The 23,231-nt window shown below is 50.8% G+C and overlaps 1 protein-coding gene across 1 annotated transcript in view; it reads right to left on the bottom strand.

The window, feature by feature from the left end:
- The window catches only part of LOC130492472 (deoxyribonuclease-1-like 2), a 34,573-nt gene that overhangs the window by 11,150 nt on the left and 192 nt on the right, over nucleotides 1–23,231 (bottom strand). The window contains exons 2-3 of the mRNA XM_056866222.1: nucleotides 13,450–13,600; nucleotides 12,477–12,565 (exon numbers count right to left, since the gene is read on the bottom strand). Coding sequence (XP_056722200.1) covers nucleotides 12,477–12,565; nucleotides 13,450–13,600 — 240 coding nt within the window. The remainder of the gene's footprint in view (nucleotides 1–12,476; nucleotides 12,566–13,449; nucleotides 13,601–23,231) is intronic.

The following is a 23,231-nucleotide window of genomic DNA, read 5'->3' as shown; positions in this document are numbered from 1 at the left end:
CCCCCACTTTGCATTCCTTACCGGGGGAGCGATGTTTGTCAGCCTGAGCCTTGTAATTTCATTTGGCTCGCTCCAGACTTTTGACCAGCCATGGCCAGGTTGTTTGAATTGAACGTACCCACCCGGCCACGTCAGCTCCCCCCTCCTCCCCAGAAACATCAACATGACCAGCAGAGCCAAACTCTTTACCATGGACAACCTGGAAAGGGCTGAATCCTGTGGATTGGTGAACCGCATTATTGTAAGCATATTCGGCAAAAGGCAACAGGTCTACCCAATCATCTTGATGGTAATTAACATAACAGCGTAAATAACATTCTAACACTGTATTCACCCATTCAGTTTGACCATCCGTTTGGGGATGGAAGGCACTAGATAGTTCTTGTTCCACTCCAACCAATTTGAGAAAAGCCTTCCAGAATTTGGCCACGAAATTTGAACCCCTGTCTGTCACTATTTTGCGCGGAAAGGAATGAAGATGGAAGACATGTGACACAAAGAGGCGGACCAATTTCAGGGCAGAAGGGATACCTGCGCAGGGTACAAGATGCACCTGTTTTGAAGACAGATCAGTAATCACCCAAAGAACTGTCTTTCCCCCACTAGGGGGTAGGTCCGTCATGAAGTCCATTGCAATTACTTCCCACGGTTTAGAGGGGGTCTCTGACGGTTGTAAAAGTCCGGGCGGTTTGCCCTGGGATCGTTTGGCCGCTGCACATATGGGGCAGCTGCGGATGAAGGAGTCCACATCTGACCACATGCCCGCCCATCAAAACTGTCTCCTTAGCAAATGCAATGTGTTGAGAAATCCGAAATGTCTGGTGGTCTTGGTGCCATGAACCAAACCCAAAACCTCCCCCCACAACACCTCCGGAACATACAATTTAGAATCCTTGTACCAAAACTCCCCACATTTAATTAGAGTAGCCGGAAGGGTCTGCGAGGAAAGTTCCACTTGATAACTGCATAGAAGAGTCTCCCTAAAGAAATCAGTCAGTCCTTCCACTCCCTCCGGAGTTGTGCCGGCAGGCAGCTTGACTAGGGACGGAGTCGACACAGGTGCAGGGGGTGGCTGAACGGGGTGCTTGGGTCCCCGCACCTTGGGAACCGTGGCTGCAAGTCGCTCAGGGGGAGGAGGAAATGAGACGGGCGGCGCTGCCGGCTCAGCCGGGCATGTGGCTTCCCCTCCCTCCGGAAGCGGCGGCGGTGGGGGTCGGGTCTGAGAACGGGTTTGTACAGCCAAAGTGGGTAATAGACCTCATTGGGCAGGGGTGAAGAGCAACTCTGTGGGCCGATCAACCTTGGTGGGATATTGGGGAAGTCTAGATAAAGCGTCAGCCAGTAGATTTTGCTTCCCTGGTACATGTTTCAGGATGAATCGAAACTGGGCAAAGAGGTCCGCCCAACGCACTTGTTTCGCAGACAGTTTGCGAGCCCCCGTTAGGGCTACTAGGTTTTTGTGATCGGACCACACTTTAAAAGGCACCTTGGAACCTTCTAAAAACTGCCTCCACACTGTCAGGGCATGCTTTACAGTGGCGGCTTCCTTTTCCCAAATAGACCAATTGAGTTTGGACTGAGTGAACTTTTTAGAAAAATAAGCGCACTGACACAGGTGCCCATCCTCCCCCCGCTGCAGGAGTGCACCCCCCATCGCTACATCGGAAGCGTCTACGTGCACTATGAATGGCTGATTGCAGTCTGGGTGCTGCAAGACAGGCTCGGATGTAAAAAGGGAAAGGGGAATACGGCCACCTTGCCCTTAAGACTATCGAAGGCGGCTTGACACTGGGGGGTCCACTCCACCCAGGCGTTGGGCAAGGTGGCCGTATTCCCCTTTCCCTTAGTCTTAAGGAGGTTCGTGATGGGTAGCACAATCTGAGTGAAATGTGGCCTGTAAAAATTTGTGAACCCGAGAAATCTTTGGACTTGTTTACGAGTAGAGGGCGGTTCCCAACCGAGCACCGCTTGCACCTTTTCTGGGTCCATAGTCAGTCCCTGGTGCGAGATAATATATCCTAGGAAAGTCAATTGCTTCTTGTGGAACTCGCCCTTAGACACTTTAGCATAGAGCTAATTATCTCTGAGACGTTGCAACACCTCTCTAACCAAGGCAACATGCTCATCCATGGTTTTAGAGTAAATAAGAACGTCATCTAAATAAACTATCACTCCTTTGAACAGCAGATCATGGAGGATCTCATTAATGAGTTGCATGAAGATCCCCGGGGCCCCTTTTAATCCAAAAGGCCTCACCATAAACTCGAACATCCCAAAGCAACTGGAAAAGGCTGTCAGAGATTCATCCCCCTCCCAGATTCTGACTCTGTAATAAGCCTCGACTAAGTCCAATTTGGTGAAAATGTGTCCCTCCTTCAATTGTCCCAAGAGATCAGAAATGAGGAGGATGGGATAGGCATTCGTTTGAGTAACCGCACTGAGTTTTCGAAAGTCAATACACAAACACAAATCTCCTATTTTCTTATGCACGAAGAAAGCCGATGCCGAACAGGGCACGGTGGAGGGTCGGATGAAACCACGAGCCAAGTTCTTGTCTAAGAACTCGCAGAGCACCGTCCGTTCCGTAGGGCTCATTGGGTAGATCCATCTCCCACAACCTCAATACCACAGTCCGTCCAGCGGTGTGTGGGGGGGTAACACATCACACTCCTGCACATTAAATACATCCGCAAAGTCCTGATAGTCGGGTGGCAATTGGGTCAGACTGGAGGTGTCCGAGGCCAGGGCAGGAGTTGGTTTGATTACGGTTTTAACGGCCACTTCATATCGGTGTAACTCACATAATGGGCTATTGAACGTTAAAGTCTCAGCTTCCCAGTCTATGGTGGGACTGTGTCCTTTGAGCCAATTTGCTCCTAATACCACAGCATATCGAACACTGGGCACAATAGTAAAGTTGATTTGTTCCCAATGGTGGCCAATTCCCATTGCCACTCCGTCAGTGCTACGGTCTACTGGGCCCCCCCTGAGATCACTGCCATCCATTTGGCCGAATTGAACAGGTGCCAGCAAAGGAACTGACTTCACTTGGAGTGCCTTAAAGGTGGTTTCGTTAATTAACGAGCGGGCACATCCAGAGTCTATTAAAGCTTTAACTTGTAATTGAGGACCTTTTCTATAATGTTGTAATATTACATCTACATACACAGTCTCTTCTACTTCACTCACCATGAAGGGAGCCTCGGGTTTTGCAGGAACTCCTGCGGAGGTCTGCAGTATTGCTCCCTCTACCGCAGACCCAGTCCGTTTTTTGGCTGTTCGAGGGGAGACTCCAAATAAAGGGCTGGGGAGTTCCAGTGGTCACCCTCCTCGGAGGAAGCAAAGCTGATCTCCCCAGGAGTAGTAACTGTAATCCTGGACCCCAATGGGTCCACTGGCAAAGGGTCCGTCGTCACTTCTCTGGCGTGCAGAGCTGGGGGCGCTTTTCGTCTTGGAGCGATGCTTCGCTCAACTGCGGTGCCTCTCCCTCAAGCGCGTCCTCTCCCGTGAGGAGTCCCCTCTGGCTGGGGAGTGGGACTCGGCAGTCTCTGATGTGACGGGCAGGTGGCCGCGAAGTGACCCATGGCACTGCAAACGAGGCAGTCTCCCCTTTGAAACCGCAACGCTCGGTCTTGCGGAGGAAGAGCCGGCCTCTGCGGGACCTGAGGAGTGGCAGGTTTGGTTTTTCTGGCTTCCCCCCTCCCTGGCCTGCCTTCGGGCAAGAGAAATAAACTGGCAGCAGCTTTCCACTTTCTCCGCCAGTAAAACCCACTCTTCCAAGGTGGCTGGGTCCCGCTGCATGTATGCCCAGTTTAGAATCTCAGGATAGAGATTCTAAACTGAAGCACCCGGGTAGCTTCAGTCCAATCAACTATTTTATTAGTGAGTCTTTGGAACTCATCCGCAAACTCTCGGACTGAGGAGGATCCTTGACGGAGTTATAGGAGGGCCGCTTTGGCCTTCTCCCCTTGAAATGGATCCTCAAAACGTCTCCTTAACGCTTGCATGAATTCATTAAGCGACCATATGGAGTGGGCCTGGGTATCAAACTGGAGGACCATCCATTCTGCAGCCTTTCTAGCCAGAAGTGAGGAAACGAATCTTACTCGGCTGTCTTCCGTGGGAAAGGTATGCCCTCGTTCTCTCATGTAACTGTCCACTTGGTGTAGAAAACAGGGCAACGTGTCCGCGGAGCCATCAAACGTCACTCGCAAACGGGGTTGCTTCCACTGCACTACCAGGACCACAGGCTGGACCAGTCCCACTGATGGTGGTGCCAGTGGTTGTCCAGGGGCCAGCTGCCCAGGAGCCGGTTGTACCGGGGCTGGCTGCCTCGGAGGAGGTTGCACCGGAGGTTGCCCTGGAGCTGGCTGCGCCGGAGGCTGCTGGCCGGCGGGTTGTTGACCTGGGACCGGTGCCGGCGCCACTTGAGCTTGCTGTAGGCGACCGTACTCACACATCAACACGTCCATTTGGTCCTGTATACAGGCCATACGATCCAACAGCTCTCAGTTTTGAAACCTCAAGGCATGAATCTCCTCCTCAGCCCCCCCAGTCTGTCGGGCTTGGCCGACTCGGTAGTTCGTATTCCAGTCGCCCTCCTCTGCATACAAGTCCTCCTCCTCCAAATATTCTTGCACATCAGGAGCAAAGGTGAGCTGTTGCCTGTGCGCTACTTCCCGGGGCAGGCCAGGTTCCGGGGAGCCCAAAGAAAACGAGGGGAAAGACCAGTCCAGTCCCCCACTAACTTTCAACTGCGCTCCAGTTCCTGCCATCACCCGCACCCAAGCGGCGGCCCCATCCACCAACAGTTGCTCCTCCGCCCGCCTCCGGTCAGTGAGCACTCAGTCCACCTCGAGTTTGGCGGCGGTGGCAGCCGTCACTTGGTTCGGCTGCTTGCTCCAAGAGCATTTGGATTTTCTTGTGCTGGCCCAACAGCGGTTGGACCTGTTGAGCCAGATCCCCAGAGGAAGGACCGAATTCAGGAGTCAGTACCTTCTCGACATTGGCCACCGTTGCCGTGGTCAGTGTGAAGTCCATAAGAACCAGGACTGTCCTGGCGGCAGCGTTCTGTGCTTCCCGGCGGCATAGGGTGGGATCAGGAACAGTTTGCAGAACGTCTCCCCCCTGAGCCCCTGCCATTGGGAAATGGAACTCGGGCCCCTGGATTGGGGCTGCCGACTCCTGTTGCATCCTGTGGAGCGCAAGCTCAGCCAATAACCGAGTTAGGAGAGCAAAGTCCTCTTGCGCCAACCGGGCCTCCTCCAGCAAAGTATCTTGTCCCAAAAGGTCATTGTGGGAACATAGATCAGCGTCCTGAGTTCTCGGGGAGCTCGTTTTGCGCCCCAAGCCGAGGAGATGAATGTCCAGGCGAACCCTCCAGGGCTCCAGCCAAGGGTAGCAAGTAAGGATAGGACTAGTGTCCTAATGTAAGCTCTAGTCCTGCGGCAAACCCATAAACAGACTTCAGCAAACGGCAAATCCGCGAAAGCAGTTTTATTGGTTAAAATCGACAGGTTTCAGAAGCCATATTCAAAAGGCAAGGCACATAGCATATATGGGAGAGCAAAAGGAGATAACCAGGCAACCCCCTCCCAGGCAACCCCCCCCTCCAACAGGCAGGAAGGAGCACTCGGCGATTCCCACAGTATGGGAATCTATGAAGACTAAACATGGGGCTTAGACTGGCCTTGGACAGAATAGCACAACAGCACCTGGAAGCAGCACAACAGCACTACCACATACCATTCTCATGGCCTGCTCCTGACACTTGGTAACCAACTGTGCCTTTGGTTTTCTGTATATGTTCCAACCTGTCTGTATTCCCCCCAGTAAAGTCCTCGTACCTTCCCCTGTAAGTTCCTGCTACTCACCGTATGCTTCCCAAATAAACCAGCCTCTTAGAATACCCTGTCTGGACATTTGGTGATTGGGATTCAACAGGTGAACTCAGACCTTACATTAGGACTCTACTCAGCTTCCTTTATTCTCAAAGCCCTTCATCGTTTTGTTTTTTTCTTTGTTTTGGTTTTTGGGGGAAATGAGGCTGAAGCCTCTTCCCTGAGTTCTGCATGGCAGCGGCAGATGAGTTCACCCTTTCCCCTGGAGGGAGGGATGACGGGTCGTCCCAGGAGGGGAGACCCAGGACCGTTACAGCCAGAGAAGTGCTTCGCCAGCTCCTCCGAAAGGAGGTGAGAATACAGACCCTGCGCGCTCGAGAGGAGGCTGCGGGAAAGGACTTCCAGTGACCCATCCTGGAGGGAGATTCCTTGTGTTGGGCCGTGGGCTCGGGAGAGGCCGTGGGTGTGGAGGTGGATCTAAGGTGACACCGAAGCCTAGACAGGAGTTCCCGAACTCCGCAGTGGAAGGAGTCCTGCCGGCAGCGCAGCGCAGAGAGGTTGAGGGGCAGTAGGGACAGACTATTGGATTGGTACCGCTGTGTGAGTGAGAATGCAGCCAGGGGTAACGAATCTCTCCTGGAGGGCCCCGATCCCGTACCCTTATCCCTCATGGGGGAGCGAGTGGAGACACCAGGTCCTACTCAACCCCGTTTTTGCCAAGAGACGGAACTATCATTTGCTGAAGCGGTCGATGTCCGGGCCGCCGAGCTGGAGACGCTGGCGGCTGCACAGGCATTCGGAGCACAACCCAAGGGTCCAGAGATGCCTGACACGGATGAGGGGGACTGGACGTTCCACTCGCTACCCTCATTTTATGACCTTCCAAGCAGGGAGAACACAGACGAAGTCCAAAGTCTGCGGGCTCAAAACCAGGTGTTGCAGGAGTACATGGCTCGGATGCAGAATCAAATGGATTTAATGGGGCAAGACTTAGGCGAGATGCAGCGGGTGCAAACACTTGTACCGACCCCGCTGCCCCTAAACAACCAGGTCAGCCAGGTGTGCTGTCCCAACCAGCGTCAGGTGGGTCACAGTGGACCTCTAATCCACTCCCCCCAGCTCCACAGCCAGGAGCACCCCAGCCGGCGCCAGGATTACCGGGGGCGCCAGGACAACCGGGGGTGCCGACACCTAGAGGTTTGGCACCACGGCAACCAAGAGGGCCACAGCCCAGAGTGGGGGGACCTGCTCCGCCACCCAGAGGTGTGGGACCAATGCCTGCAGCGCTGGGACTACCAGGGGCATACATGCACCCGTGGCCACAGCCCTTGCCTCCACCATTTGCCCTGCCAATGACTTTTGATGGGTCTGATGAAACTTTTCCCTGCTTTTTGCATCAAATGGATAGCTTTATGAGGGAACAGGGACATACCTTCCCCACGGAAGTCGGGTTAGGTTTGTCTCATCCCTCTTGGAAGGCACGGCGGCGGAGTGGATGATCCAACAGTTTGATTTCCAGACCCGATCCGTTCAGACCCTAAATGACTTTATGTGGGCGCTACGAAGATGCTTCGAGGACCCTTTCCAGAGTGAAAAGGCTAAGGTTGCCATTCTTCAACTGCGCCAAGGCACTAAGTCGGTCAGAGAGTATGCCAGCGAGTTCCAACGGCTTGCTAGTAGAATTATGAACTGGAGCGAGGCCTCCCGGGTACAGTGCTTCCGAGAAGGATTGCATCCTGAAGTACTGTACTGGGCTTACATGCAGAGGGATCCACCTACACTCGAAGAATGGATTCTGCTCGTGGAAGAACTGGAATGCCAGCGGCAAAACCTCTCCCTTTCCAGACAGAGAGTTAAGGGAGTGGAGCCGCGACCGGAGCGGACAACCTCAAAGACACCCGCATAGCCACCACGGAGGACGGTGGCTCCCGTGACTGAGCGAGTTCAACGGATCCAGAGTGGCACCTGCCTCATCTGTGGAGTTGTGGGCCATTTCATCTGCCCGGTACGATCCGAATGGCCAAACTTGAGCCCTCGCCAGGAGAATCCGGAACGCAAGGGAGGAAGCAACCGTCGGAAAGCCGCCAGCGGATGCAAGGTGCCTGCAAGGTCTCCTGCCATGGACCTCGCCGTCTCATCATTTGACCCTTCCGAGTCTCGGATTATAAATGCTGCCATCCCAAATGAGGACAACATGGATTCCTCGGACGAAGAGGAAACCCAAGAGGTTTGGGCCCTGAACCTGGTCCCAACTGGTGACCAGTCAACTGAACGACCACCGCAGACCCTTGTACAAACAAAACCTCCATTAATGGTAAGAGACGTGGAGGACACAATATATCTCGACGTCATTCTGCAGCATTACAAGGGGGGCTCCAAAATAACTGTTAAAGCCTTAGTAAACTCTGGGTGCGCCTGCACTTTAATTAATGAAGACACCTTCAAGGCTTTAAAAGTGAAAGCCGTCGCCCTACCCCAACCCATTCAATTCGCCCAGATGGATGGTAGTGGCTTTAGGGGGGGGCTGGTTAACCGAAAGAAAAGCGGAGTCGCCATGGGAGTGGGGGATCACTGGGAGCAAATACACTTTACCATTGCGCCAGGCATTCAGTTTGTAGTAGTCTTGGGGGCAAACTGGCTATGTGGGCACAGTCCCACTATTGTCTGGGTAGAGAAAACAATTGAGTTTGCTCAGCCGCAATGCGAACGTCACCGAAGGGAGGTGGCAGTCAAGGTTCCTGCCCTGATGGCAGAGGTCGGGGGTGCTTCCAACATCTCCCAATTACCCCCCGAGTATCTGGATTTTGCTGACGTTTTTGATGTTAAAGAGTGTGATGTTTTACCCACCCCCCACCACGAGACGGACTGTGCTATTGAGGTGGTGGTGGGGGAGAAGCTAACAAAGAGTAAGATTTATCCTATGAATCCTAAGGAAAAAACGGTACTGAAAGACTTCATTGACAAGAATCTGACACGGGGCTTTATCCGCCTTTCCACGGCTCCCCACTGCGCTCCTGCCTTCTTTGTGCGTAAAAAGACAGGTGACTTGCAACTTTGTATAGACTTTCGCAAACTAAATGCGGTCACCCAAACCAATGCCTACCCCATCCCCCTCATCCCGGACCTCTTAAGCCAACTAAAAGAAGGGCGCATTTTCACTAAACTGGACCTGGTGGAAGCGTATTATCGCATTCGTATTCGGGAGGGGGATGAGCCACTAACTGCCTTTTCTAGTTGCTTTGGGATGTTTGAATACCTTGTGATGCCCTTCAGGTTGAAAGGAGCTCCGGGGGTTTTCATGCAAATGATTAATGAAATCCTTCATGACTTGTTGTTTAAAGGAGTGGTGGTTTACTTAGATGACATTCTCATTTACTCCCAAACCTTGGATGAGCACGTTACTTTGGTCAAAGAGGTTTTGCAACGTCTCAGAGAAAACCACCTCTATGCTAAGGTTTCCAAATGTGAGTTCCATAAAAAAGAACTAACGTTTCTAGGCTACAGGATTTTGCATCAAGGGTTAACCATGGACCCTGACAAAGTATAGGCGGTGGCGGATTGGGAGCCGCCAACTACTCGCAAAGAGGTGCAAAGATTTCTCGGTTTCGCTAACTTTTACCGGAATTTCCTCAGCGATTTTGCACAGGTGGTGCTTCCAATTACTGATCTTCTAAAGACCAAGGGGAAGGGGGTTGCTGCTACCCAGCCTTCCGCAAAAATAGACTGGACCCCGGAATGTCAGGTAGCCTTTGAGACTTTGAAACGTTTGTTTACGACCGAACTGGTGCTGAAGCATCCGGATTGTGACTGCCCGTTCATTGTCCAAGTAGACGCTTCTGAAGTAGCCATGGGAGCGGCTCTTTTGCAAGAGGGTGAGGACGGCCAATTATACCCATGTGCCTATTTCTCAAAAACGTTTTCCCAAGCTCAGCTTAATTGGCCCATTTGGGGAAAAGAAGCAGCGGCGGTGAAACACGCATTGACAGTCTGGAGACACTTTCTTGAAGGTTCTGAAACTCCCTTCCAGGTTTGGATGGATCACAAGAACCTTGAGGCCTTAACAGGGACTCACAAACTCACAGCAAAACAAGTTAGATGGGCGGACTTCTTTTCTCGATTTCGTTTTGTGATCACATTCCGGGCAGGAAAACCTCTTAGCTGACGCTCTTTCCCGGCTCCCCCAATACCTAGTTAAGGTGGAGCACCCCACTGAATCCCTGTTTACTCCAGAGCAAAGAGGTATCCTACCCACCCTAGCAGTTCAAACGTGTGCTCAAGCTCGGCAAACCCAGACCGTAACTCCTCTCTGCCCACTGAGGGGGTTTCACCTCCTGCTCCTCCGCCGTCGCTTGGAGATGCTACAGTAACGCTCCAGCCCAGCCCCCAGCAGGGAGTGAACCTGTCTTCCCGGAGGGACTGCACAGTTCCTTCTGTGATGCTTTGATCCGCGAATGCCAAGCAGAGATGAGTAACAATGCCCTACCTTCTGGTCTTGAGCAACGGGGGGAAATGTGGGTGAAAGACACTAAATTGTATGTGCCTAAAGCTTTACGGGCGGAAGTATTAGGACTTGCTCATGGAGCGAAAACCGCTGGACACTTTGGTTTCGTTAAAACGTTGCATTTGCTCTGTCGTCAGTTCTGGTGGGCGGGTATGCGTTCAGACCTGGACTCCTTCATCCGTAGCTGTCCAATATGCGCCACCGCGAAACGTCCTACCGGCAAGCCCACCGGGCTACTAAAACCTTTAGAAGTGCCTCAGGGGCCATGGGAAGTCATTGCCATGGATTTCATGACTGATCTGCTGTTAAGCCGGCGGGAAACTGTACTATGGGTGATTACTGACCTTTTTTCCAAACAGGTGCATCTAGTCCCTTGCGCTGGCATGCCCTCGGCTCAAAGACTGGCTCACTTGTTTGTAACACATGTTTTCAAATATCATTCGTTCCTGCGCAAGATAATTTCTGACCGCGGGTCGGTATTCGTAGCCAAATTTTAGAAAGCGTTCCTCAAATTAGTTGGAGTGGAACAAGGATTGTCAAGTGCGTTTCACCCCCAAACGGATGGACAAACCGAAAGAGTCAATGCTGTACTAGAATGCTATCTCCGTTGTTATGTGAATTATCACCAAGATGATTGGGTTGACCTATTACCTTTTGCAGAGTACGCATATAATAATGCTGTTCATCAGTCCACAGGTTTCAGTCCCTTCCGCATTGTGCACAACAAAGAATTTGGACCTGTAGGTCAGGTGGATGTGTCAGGGGAGGAGGGGGGAGCGGAGATATCGGATTGGATTCAAACCATACAGTCTACGTGGCCTTGGTTAACCAAAAACCTAGAATGGGCCAAGAGACAGTATAAAGCCCAGGCTGACAAGCATCGGGCCCCTGGTTGGACATTCAGGGTGGGTGATCTGGTTTATCTCTCCACCAAGAATCTGCGATCTCTGCGACCCTCTAGAAAGCTAAGTGAGAAGTACATCGGGCCTTTTCCTATTTCTCAAATCATTAACGAGGTAATGGTGGAATTGCAACTGCCTAAAACGTTAAAGAGAATCCATCCAGTGTTTCATGTCAGTTTACTGAAACAGTACGTGCCAGCACCTCAGTGGCACCCAGAAAATCCCCCAGAGGTTCCCGAAATGATGTGGGGGGGGGGGAGGAACACTGTGAAGTTTCCAAGATTCTTGACTCCCGTATCCATAGGGGAAGCTGGAGTATCTAGTCCGTTGGAAGCATTTCAGCCCCGCCCATGACGAATGGGTTAAGCATCGTCATATCTCCGCCCCTCGCCTACTACGTCAGTTTCATGCCTCATATCCGGATAAACCCACCCCATCGAACGAGGAGGGAAGGGGGGCCTTAGGGGGGGCAGAATGTGAGCTCCAGGCAGCTGGCCTTCAAGGTTCTGTTTCTCAGAAGTTTGTTATGACTGCTTTCTCTCCGTTTGTGTGATAACTGTAATCTACCATGGGAACCAGGCTCAGCTTGGTAACCAACTGTGCCTTTGGTTTTCTGTATATGTTCCAACCTGTCTGTATTCCCCCCAGTAGAGTCCTCGTACCTTCCCCTGTAAGTTCCTGCCACTCACCTTATGCTTCCCAAATAAACCAGCCTCTTAGAATACTGTGCCTGGACGTTTGGTGATTGGGATTCAACAGGTGAACTCAGACCTTACACCAAGGCAGGAGCCCCAGCCCCCTCATCCCCTGGCCCCAGCTCCTTCCTCCTTGCCCTTCTGACCCCAGGGCCTCAATGCAATGGAGGGAAGCGGGGAGAGAAGCTGTGCTTCTGCCTTCCCCTCCTGCAGTGTCCCTTGGTGCACCTGTTGAGTTTCTGCCTGTCCCTCCCGCAGTGTCCCTGGTGCACCCGTTGAGCTTCAGCCTGCCATCCTGCAATGTCCCTTGGTGCACCTGTTGAGCTTCTGCCTGCCCCTCCCGCAGTGTCCCTGGTGCACCCGTTGAGCTTCTGCCTGCCACCCTGCAATGTCCCTTGGTGCACCTGTTGAGCTTCTGCCTGCCCCTCCCACAGTGTCCTTTGGTGCACCTGTTGAGCTTCTGCCTGCCATCCTGCAACGTCCCTTGGTGCACCTGTTGAGCTTCTGCCTGCCCCTCCCTCAATGCCCCCTGGCGCACCTGTTGAGCTGCTCCATCAAGGTAGTGACAGCGCTGAGATCGGAGTCACGCACCTCTTGCACCAGGGCGATGTCGTAGCGAGCCAGGATCTGGAACAAGCACACATCCCATTCAGGAACTACAAGGTCCTGATTCACTAGCACTGTGTGTGTGTGCACACTATTTATATGCGTGTTTTAGTATCCCTTCACCTGGGGAGCTCATGGCAGCCAACACTCCTCCTCCTCCTGGTTATCCTCACAACAACCCTGTGAAGGTTAGGTGGCGAGAGAACCGTTGCCCCAAGGTCACCCAGAATTAACTGAGATCCTGTAAAACTGCCATGTGTCCATACAGTGGAGATTTGAACTCAGGTGTTCCTGGTCCTAACCAACCCTGTGACCCCACTGATGTTCCACCTTGGGCACCACAGTGTTTTCACTCTGCCTCATCATTTTCATAATCATAGAATCCTAGAGTTGGAAGGGACCACCAGGGTCATCTAGTCCAACCCCCTGCACAATGCAGGAAATTCACAACTACCTCCCCCCCACACACCCCCAGTGACCCTCCTACTCCATGCCCAGAAGATGGCCAAGATGTCCTCCCTCTCATCATCTGCCCAAGGTCATAGAATCAGCATTGCTGACAGATGGCCATCTAGCCTCTGCTTAAAAACCTCCAGGGAAGGAGAGTCCACCACCTCCCGAGAAAGCCTGTTCCACTGAGGAACCGCTCTGACTGTCAGAAAATTCTTCCTGATGTCTAGACGGAAACTCTTTTGATTTAACAACGTGCATGTGAGACTCTTCCTTCTGGCCTGTAGTCTGGGGGCGGGGAAGAACTGGAAATGTGCAGAATGCATTCCCCACCCTCTTCTGGGGCTTGTGCATTTTGGAGGGTGGGGTCTTTTCCTCTGACCGATCCGCTTTCATGAAAGGCAGGGCAAGGGGGGTTCTGGCTTCCCCCCCCCCGCAACCAGGCCTGCACTCACCTTCACAATAACTGCCGCGATGGCCTCATTGTCCACTTTGTTGTCACCGAAGGTCTGGATGTTGAAGGCGCAGATGCGTAAGGGGCTGGCCACACGCAGCAGGGCGGCTAGGCAGGGGACGAGGAGCCCCAGCTTCATGGCCCCTTCACCTCTGGGAAGAGAAAGGGGGGAAGAAGGCAGTTAGGGGGTGAGAGGGGGAGTGCCAGGGGGTGGGAAATCTCCCCCCCCAATTGTTCTGCATCGGTCAGCGCTGGGGCTGCCCCCTTCGCACCCGGTGCTCATGGAAGGAGGGTAATGTCCCCATGGTGTCCAAAAGGGGAAAGCTTCTCCTGTAAAACTGCCATGTGTCCATCGGCTGGTAAAGTCAGAGGAGCAAGGTCAGGAGGAAATGTTGGCAACCCTCGGAGAACCATCCTTGTTGTGTAGGCTAGCCCTTTTCTTCAGCCTTCCACCACTCTGCCGCTGCAGCCCTCTAGGGAACTGCAAGACCCCTCTTCCCCTTCCCCACCTGAAGGGTGAAGACATCAGGGGGAGGGGGGGCAAATTGCCCACTGGAAAGTCACAGCAGTGGCCAGGTAGGGCTGCCAATTTTTAAACCGGTCCCTCCAGCTGCCCTTTTAACATTGGTTTGAACTGCAAGCAACTTCTTACACCCCCTCTTTTGTCCTCAAAGGGCTTACAACATTGTTCTCTTCTCCGTTTCACCCCCACAACTACCCTGTGAGGTGGGGTAGGCCGAGAAAGAGTGACTATACCAGGGTCACCCAGAATTAGGGTTGCCACCCTCCAGGTAGCAGCTGGAGATCTCCTGCTATTACAACTGATCTCCAGCTGATAGAGATCAGCTCCCCTGGAGAAAATGGCCACTTTGGCAATTGGACTCTATAGCATTGAAGTCCCTCCCCTCCCCAAACCCTGCCCCCTCCCACTAGTTGTAGAGACCTGGCAACCCTGCCCAGCAAACTGCCATGGTAGTATGGGGATTCAAACACCCACGAGAGCCAGGGTCGGTGCCGTTGCTAGAGTGCTGGACTAGGATCTGGGAGACCCGGGTTCGAATCTCCACTCTGCTTTGGAAGCCTGCTGGGTGACCTGGGGCCAGTCACACACAGCCTATATCAATATCAATTGTTTATTGTGGTCAAAAGACCAGTTCAGCACAGACTTTAAAACTCTACAACATTCAGTTTCCCCCCACATAAAATGTACAAATCCAGTATTATTTAAAATTCACACACTGCATAACAAACAGATATTAGTTCTAAAAAGGACTGACTAGTAAAATCATAAATCCCTGTCCTGCTCTGGGGTAAAAGTATGACTCAATTTGGCCTTTCTGGTGATACACACCAGTCTGCAAAACCTGACCACCTGTTTTGTTATCTCTGGTGACGCATCATTGAGAAGAAAATTTTATCTATTTCGTTAAAACCTGTGCTTTTCTCTAAAAGAGGGCCTAATATCTTTCCACGCACCTCCTTATAAAAACTACATCTAAAAAGAACATGCTCCAATTCCTCAGAGGCAATAAGGACATAACCTTTGTGAGTAGGGGATTTTTAAAAATTTTCCCTCCAGAAGGGCCGGAGCAGAGTCGAGCAGTGAGCGAAGGTAAAAGCTCTCCTGGTATTGATTGCTTCCACCCTCGAAAGGTATTCTGCAGGGCAAGTTTGATATTTAGTATTTATCAGTGCTCTAAATAAAGGAGCATGCCCCAGATCTGTCTGTCTTTCTGTGTCTATTATTCTTTGTTTCACTGCTTGTCCGGTGCCTGTATAACCCATTTTCAGCAGATTCTGAGGAAGGGGGCCTAGAACTTTTAGTTTGCTTCTTACTGCAGTAATCCATCTGGACATAAACTTATCCTCCAAAATCAGTGGGAGCAACCCACATGGTATAAAATTTATTTTGAGCCATAAGTGTAATGAAGATATTGCAACCCTGGCCTCTATTTTTATTTGTCCGGTCTCCAGCCTCACCATGGTGTTAGATCACTGGTTCCCAACCGGTGGTCCGCGGACCACCAAGGGTCCGCAAGAACTAAATTAAGGTCCACGATACAAAGTTATAAACCCATAATAAATTAATATTTACGCGGGCACGGCAGCGTGCGGCGGTGACTCGCAGGAGCGGCGCATGACAAGTAAGGAACATGTGGGGGTGGGGAGGCCGGGGGAGGGTGCAAGCGAGCCTCACGGCTCATGCCACTTCGCATCCGCACGCACGTAGCGCAAGTCGTGTCGCATGCATTAAGTACCTACTTTGTTTTGCTCAGGGCTGTGTCTGTGACTACTGTTTAGTGAAGTGATATGACGGTTCCAGAGTAACGGTAAGTCCTTCAAATTTGTATTAACCTCTAAGATACCTGTGAAATATGCGCCATGCTCCTCTGAGTCCTGCGGTGCATGCCATTTGGTGGCAGTACACGTAGTTCTGATGAGCGCGACACAAAAAACTGTCTGGTTCACTTTTCACTGAAGTTACACAGTATTGGTAAATTGTTTTGAGCTATTGACCACTGTATCTCTTATAAAAAATTGTTATTCAATCACATACCATAGAGAAGGAGCTTTTATTTTTTAATTTGGATGTTGGATTTAGGATTTGCCATGAAAAAAATAATAAAATAAAATACTAGGTGGTGGTGTAGCTGGGACCCATGGGTCCCAACCCAAAATGGCGTCCATTTGCGCGGGACCGTATGGTCCCAGACTGGGATGTGAGAGGTTAATTTCAATCAATCAACTCAGCCGATCGCAGTCCACTGCTGGACATAATTAGTGTATTAATTTATTGATTCGAAATAACATAGTTATGGAAATGAATTTTGATTGCGTCTTTGTTTTATTTTCAGAGAATGGCATCAAAAAAGAGAAAATACGACAATAGTTACATTAAATTCGGATTTACCTCCATTGAAAGTAATGGAGAAATAAAACCACAGTGCGTTATATGTGCCACCGTTCTCGGAAACGATGTTCTGAAGCCAGCAAAATTGAAACGCCACTTAGAAACGGTCCATCCTAATTTATCTGACCGACCACCTGAATTCTTTGAAGGTAAATTAGAGAATCTGAAAAAGATGAAACTCGGGCCTAGCGGTTCAAGATATGCGTCATCGGAAAAAACATTAGTCGCGTCATTTGAGATATCAAAATTGATAGCGCAATCAAAAAAACCACACACAATAGGAGAAACACTCGTCAAACCTTGTTTGATGATAGCTGTCGAAGAAGTTTTAGGAAGCCAAAAAGAAAATACAAGAAATACCTCTATCGAACAACACGGTAAAAGCTCGAATTGAAATGATGTCAAATGACTAGGGCTGTTGAATTTAAAAAAATTCAGTATAGTTCGGATTCGGCTGAATTCGGCCCGTTTAGATTCGGGATATGCCGAAGTCTGAACTCCCCCACTTCGGGTCTGTGTAATTCGGCGGCAATTCAAAGTTCGGGAAAAAAATTCGGCTGAATAAAGCCATTAAAAACACAACCGCGCCTTTCCGCGGCTCTGGGGGGGCATTTTTGGGGGTAGAGGTCCCAAACTTTCAGAGGAGCTTCAAAGGACCCTTCTTGCCAGACCCCCCAAGTTTTGTAAAGATTGGGTCAGGGGGGGCTGAGATATGGGCCCCGAAAGGGGTCCCCCCACCCTTAATGTGCATCTCTGAGCAGAGCTTGCCGCCCAACAAAGCTCCCAGCCCCGACAAACAGCTGATGAGAGCAAGGGCGGGGCAGGTGCTAAGAACTTTGCAAAGCAACACAACTGCAAAGCAACACCTTTGCAAACATGCAAAGGGCGGGGCAGGTGTGAAGAATTTTGCAAAGCAACACAAGCACGCAATGCAACACCTTTGCAACAGTGCAAAGCAACACCTGACACCTGGGAGTTTGCAAATTATGGAAAGGGACAGAGGCAGCTAGCCATGCATAATGAGCAGGAGGGGGTCGAATTTCTCCTTTTGCATTGGACTTGGGACCAGGCAGATGCATTCTTTAAGTCACCATTTGAAAACCAGTTTTGAGCAAGCATCAAAATAACCTAACTGATCTTATGAATGAGGGAAAACCTGAAGACATAAAAATGAAGCCCCCCCTCAAACCAGGGAGAGAGAGACTGGAGGGGGAACACACACCCCAGGCAGAACCGGCAAAAGCCCCCTTTGGCTTCCCACCCACCCACCCACCCACAGAAACTGCTCCCTCCCCACACACACACAGACTCTGCTTTCCCCACACACACACACACAGAAAAGAAAAATTACAGATTAAAGCCCCCAAAGGGGTCTTACTGTGGCTGTCTTCTGTTCCATCAGGAGGGGCTGGGAGGCTGGGTAATCCAATATGATTCCATTTGTATCCAATATGAGATCCATATGTATGCATTTCTCGAGGGTGATCCATTCATCCCAATAGGGAAAAGGGGAAAGCCCATATCTCGGGGGCCCCTGACCCAATGTTTACAAAACTTGGGTGGTCTCTTAAGAAGCCTTGTCTGAAGCTCCGCTGAAAGTTTGGGGTCAGCACACCCAAAAGTGCGCCCCCTGCAGCCACGGAAAGAGAAAAAGGGGGGAGCCGATATTTCTGCCCCCACTGAACCCATCTTTACAAAACATGGGTGGTCTCTTAAGAAGGATTGTCTGAAGCGATGATAAAAGTTTGGGGGCTGCACCCCCAAAAAAGCACCCCCTGCAGCCACGGAAATGGAAAAGGGGGGAGAGGAAAAAGGGGTGGAGCCCATATCTCGGGACCCCCTGACCCAATGTTTACAAAACTTGGGGGGTCTCTTAAGAAGCATTGTCTGATGCTCCACTGAAAGTTTGGGGTCGGCACACCCAAAAATGCGCCCCCTGCAGCCATGGAAAGAAAAAGGGGGGAGCCCATATCTCAGGACCCCCTGACCCAATGTTTACAAAACTTGGGTGGTCTCTTAAGAAGGCTTGTCTGAATATCCCCTGAAAGGTTGGGGTCTGTACCCAAAAAAATGCGCCCCCTGCAGCCACGGAAAGGAGCAAATGTGCACAAGCACCCCCGCACACACACACGAGGATTTCCCTCTCTCTCTCTTTCCCCGGCGGGGCCGCACATCAGCTGATTCCTCCAGTACTCAATCCTGACTGATTGGCTAGAAGAAGACCCAGCTTGGCCACCGATTGGCCAGGGGAGGAGAATGCTGCTTACTGAAGGTTATGCTGCTTACTGACGCCCCGAATTGGCCGGATTTATTCATGAACTCCCGAACTCGCTGAATTCGGCTCCCCGGTTGCCCACCAGTTTTGAGTTCGGTTCGTCCCGAATTAAAAACCACCGAATCAAGGGAAATTCGGCTGATTTTCAGTTCGGGCCAAACCGAATCAACAGCCCTACAAATGACATCGAGGAGCAGCTTGTTTCGAAAATAAAAAATTCGCCATGTTTCGCTTTGCAGTGTGATGAATCGACAGACGTTTCTAATTGCAGTCAGTTGCTCGTATTTGTCCGCTTTTTAGACGACAACAACACTATTAAAGAGGAATTATTGATTTCGCGGAAACTGGAAACAATGTCAAAAGGTATCGACGTCATGAATATAATAGCCGAGTATTTTGAGAAACATAGCATTATGTGGGAAAAGCTCGCCGGCCTCTGTACGGATCCCGCCCCAGCCATGTTAGGATCTAGCAACATTAATAAAACAGAAGAATCCTTCAGCAATAACAACTCATTGTATCATACATCGTCAGGCGTTAGCTTCCAAAACTCTTCCTAAAAGCCTTGTTAATACCATGGAAATGGCCATAAAAGTGGTCAATGTTATTAAAACCAGTGCCTTAAATACACGCCTTTTTAAAAAACTGTGCACTAAAATGGACTCCGATCATGAGACTCTTCTTTTCCACACCGAAGTTCATTGGCTATCGAAAGGCAATATGCTGGGAAGGTTATTTGAACTAAGAAAAGAGGTTGAGCTGTTTCTAGCCAAGAAGAAAATTAAAGATTTACTAGAGCAGTTTTCTGATTCGAAAAGTCATATGCATTTGGCTTATCTTGTGGATATTTTCTCACATTTGAATAAACTAAACTTACAGTTGCAAGGTTCTGGAAACATGGAATTTATGGAAACATAAATTTAGGGTTGACCTGCCTTCTCTAAAACCTGCCTGTTCTACTGCTAATATATTTTCTAAATCCAGCCAGGTTTTAAACTTGTCTAACAGGTGCCTCGCATACAGTTTGGCAATAATGTTTATTAGAGAAATTGGTCTATAATTTGCGGGCTGTTTTCTGCAGCCTTTTTAAAAAAGGGAACGATAATGGGGAACATCGGTTGGGCTAGGGCATACTGAACTTCAAAATGCTCTTTCCCCCAAACCACACTGGATTGTGTTAGTATGATGTGCTGTCCAAGGAACCGAGGCAGCTGCTTCCCTTCTGCACCCAAAAATCATAGGCCTTTTATGCACGAGTTGTTTCTGTGGTGATAAAAAAAACACATAACCCACTACTTCAGGGCTTCTTTTTCATTGTGCACGTCTTTCCCACCTTTTAGAAGTCACTGCTCTCTCCCCACATTTCCCCCACATTTTCTGGATGCCACCAGAAACAGAATCCAGAAAATGCAGGGAAAATGCGGGGAGAGAGTGAAGTGACTTCTGAAGGCTGGGAAAGACATGCACAATGAAAAAGAAGCCCTGAAACAACCCGTGCATAAAAGGCCACATACCTCCAGATTCTCTGCACAGAAACATAGACTTGATGCTCTTTGGGGCGGGGGACTCTCTCTCTGCAGGTCACAGTTCCCAGTCAGGGAATTCAGGTGCCCTACTTTGAAACCAGGCATGTGTCTCAATTTCTTAAAATTCAGCTCCACGTTGAAACCTGGTTTTGGACCAGGGCACAGCATAGGTCCCCTTGAAGGGCAGAATCTCCCAAGTTTGGGAATGTATGACTGGTGGTGGCCCCAAGATTGTTTTGGGTGCAGAGCTCTTTAGGTGTTGTCCTTGTTTGGGGTGTGATTGGTGAAAAAGGAACTGGGAATCAACTTCAGCCTGGTCTATTCCTCTGACCCTAGGGTCCCTCTTCACCACTGGTGGGAGGTTTTGGGGGTGGAGCCTGAGGAGGGCGGGGTTTGGGGAAGGGACTTCAATGACATAGAGTCCAATGGCCAAAGCAGCCATTTTCCCCAGGTGAACTCATCTCTATCGGCTGGAGATCAGTTGTAGTAGCAGGCGATCTCCAGCTAGTACCTGGAGGTTGGCAACCCTATCTGACCCTGATTGGGATCTTTTCCCAGCCTTTTCACCGGCAGTGCTGGGGGCTGAACCGTGGGCCTCCATGCACGGAGCAAGGATTTAGTATCAACCGCACCAAAAGGAGCTGCCGAGCTTAGCCAAATGTCACCAAACGAGGATGCCCTCACGTCTCTCACTGGCCCATGAAGCTGCCTTATATTGAGCCCGATAATTGGTCCATCGGGGTATACTGTTTAGCTTTTTCACATCACCGGATCCTTTGAACTGGAGATGTCGGGGACTGAACCGGGGACTGAGCCATGGCCCTCCAAATGCAACTTTAGAGCTTAAAGCCTCTTGGTCACGCATCCCTGTGATAACTTTAGCATCTTTCATTCTATAGCAAAGGGGTGTTCTCGCTAAAGGAAGTGATGCTCCTCATCCACCAGTTCTGTGCTTCTGATTAGGAGTCCAAAAAACCAGAGTCCCTCGCAAGCCCACCCCTCCGGGAAAGCTTTGGAAGATCTCTCTGGATCTCGCCGTGCTCCGTCCTCCTTCGCCTCCCTCCTGCGGCCTTCCAGAACCCTCGACCCCGCTCGGATCTTCCTAGAGTGCTCGAGCACACCTCTGAGTAGGCCTTTTATCTAGCGGGGCTCCTGCACAGCCACAGGACAGAGTTCTGCAGGAGCAGCACTGCTTTGCCATGCTAAGGGAAGCTTCACCTTCTGAATGCCTGCCTGCCAGGCAGTGCCTTAGTGATGGGAGTGACAGCCTCCGCTGTGGCGTGCTCGGGCTGCCTGGTATCTTCTGCCACTGTTCCTTGCGGGAGGTTCAGAATTACAGGTTGTTTCCCAGAATTTCCCCTCGATCAGCCAGGGAGGGGGAGGATATCAAGAAGCAAATCAACATCAAATCAAGAGTTTCTGTCTAGACATTAGGAAGAATTTACTAACAGTTAGAGCGGTTCCTCAGTGGAACAGGCTTCCTCGGGAGGTGGTGAGCTCTCCTTCCCTGGAGGGTTTTAAGCAGAGGCTAGATGGCCATCTGTCAGCAATGCTGATTCTATGACCTTAGGCAGATCATGATAGGGAGGGCATCTTGGCCGTCTTCTGGTTATGGAGTAGGGGTCACTGGGGGTATGTGTGGGGAGGTAGTTGTGAATTTCCTGCATTGTGCAGGGGTTGGACTAGATGACCCTGGCAGTCCCTTCCAACTCTATGCTTCTAAGATTCTAAGAAGCCGCCTGGTTCCACCACCACCCTGTCCAATAATGCTAAGGAGCAATTTTTAAAAGCATCCCTCACCGTGCTCTTCACTGGCAGTCACTGAAGTCTTGTGGTGCTTCCTGAGTATCTCCAAACACTGACACACCCGCAGCCCCGGCCCTTCGGCTTTAAGCCTCCGTCAAGGTGTGGGGAAAAAGTCCAGGCTCCCCCACACCTCCGGTGCATCATCTGGCACCTGACTGTGTTTTTTCTTCTTGGAAGGAAGCAGGTGCCTTTCCCAGTGTGGGTGGAGATGCATTAATGAGCATTTTCTGAGCACACGTTTGGATCAGAGCATTGCACCTCGGGGGAAGCCGACACGTTGTGCAATCGGGGATGTCAGACGCTGCTGGGGTGGCAGCTGCTCCTTCGCAGAGCTGCAGGGCTGGGGGGGGGGGCGGTGCCTTAAGCAGCAGCACAACAGAAATTCAGCAGGTGAAGTTTTCTCTGGTATGGCTATGTACTGGAAGCTTTACTGGTTGAATTTTGGCTTGTGCAGGAGCCCCGCCAGGAAAAATAAATGGTGGGCTTGCTGGTTTGGTCAGGCAAAATCAAAATATCGATAAGCCATACATGAACACTAAAAGCCACAGGGAAGCAAAGAGCAGACAATATCAACTGTCTCAGCGCAACGTGGCAAGATCATCTCAACAGGGGACAGAACATGGCTCAGACAAAAGCTAGTGTGGAATAAAATGTTTGGCAAGAAATATGGCTCTCCTAAGCTGCCCTAGGAGTGAATTCCAGAGGGTTGGAGCCACCGCAGATATGTTTCGGAGGGTAATTGTGTTGGTCCGCAGCAGAAGAGCTAGATTCGAGTCCAGCAACTCCTCAGGGACCAGCAAGATTTCCAGGGAATGAGCTTTTGAGAGTCAGAGCTCCCTTCATCAGACATCTGACAAAGGGAGCCTTGACTCTTGCAGCTCAGACCCTGGAATTCTTGTTGGTATTTGATGAAGGGAGGTTTGACTCTCGAAAGCTGACACCCTAGAAATCTTGTTGGTCTCTGTGCTTCTGAACTCGAATCCAGCTCTTTGACTCCAGAAAAGAGCTCTCAAAGTGGAATAAAGGAGGTCCCAGTGTCTCATCTCTCCCTCTGCGAGCACCGTGGCTGGCAGGGCTCGCAGAGGGAGAGATGTGGCTGCCAAAGGGTTAATGAATGCCAGCGTTTCAGCTGAACCCGCACTTAAATCAGCATCTTCTTGTGAGGCTGGTTTAGAGCTGAGGTTCACACCTTCTTCACCCAACACAGTGAGTGGGTGGCTGCATTCTCGACAAACTGGAACTTCCAAGTTTGTTAACCCCCCCCC

The sequence above is a fragment of the Euleptes europaea genome, chromosome 21 (assembly GCF_029931775.1).
Source record: "Euleptes europaea isolate rEulEur1 chromosome 21, rEulEur1.hap1, whole genome shotgun sequence".
NCBI classification, from domain to species: Eukaryota; Metazoa; Chordata; class Lepidosauria; order Squamata; family Sphaerodactylidae; genus Euleptes; species Euleptes europaea.
The sequence above is the reverse complement of the archived record's forward strand: the minus strand, read 5'-3'. Positions and strand labels throughout refer to the sequence as shown.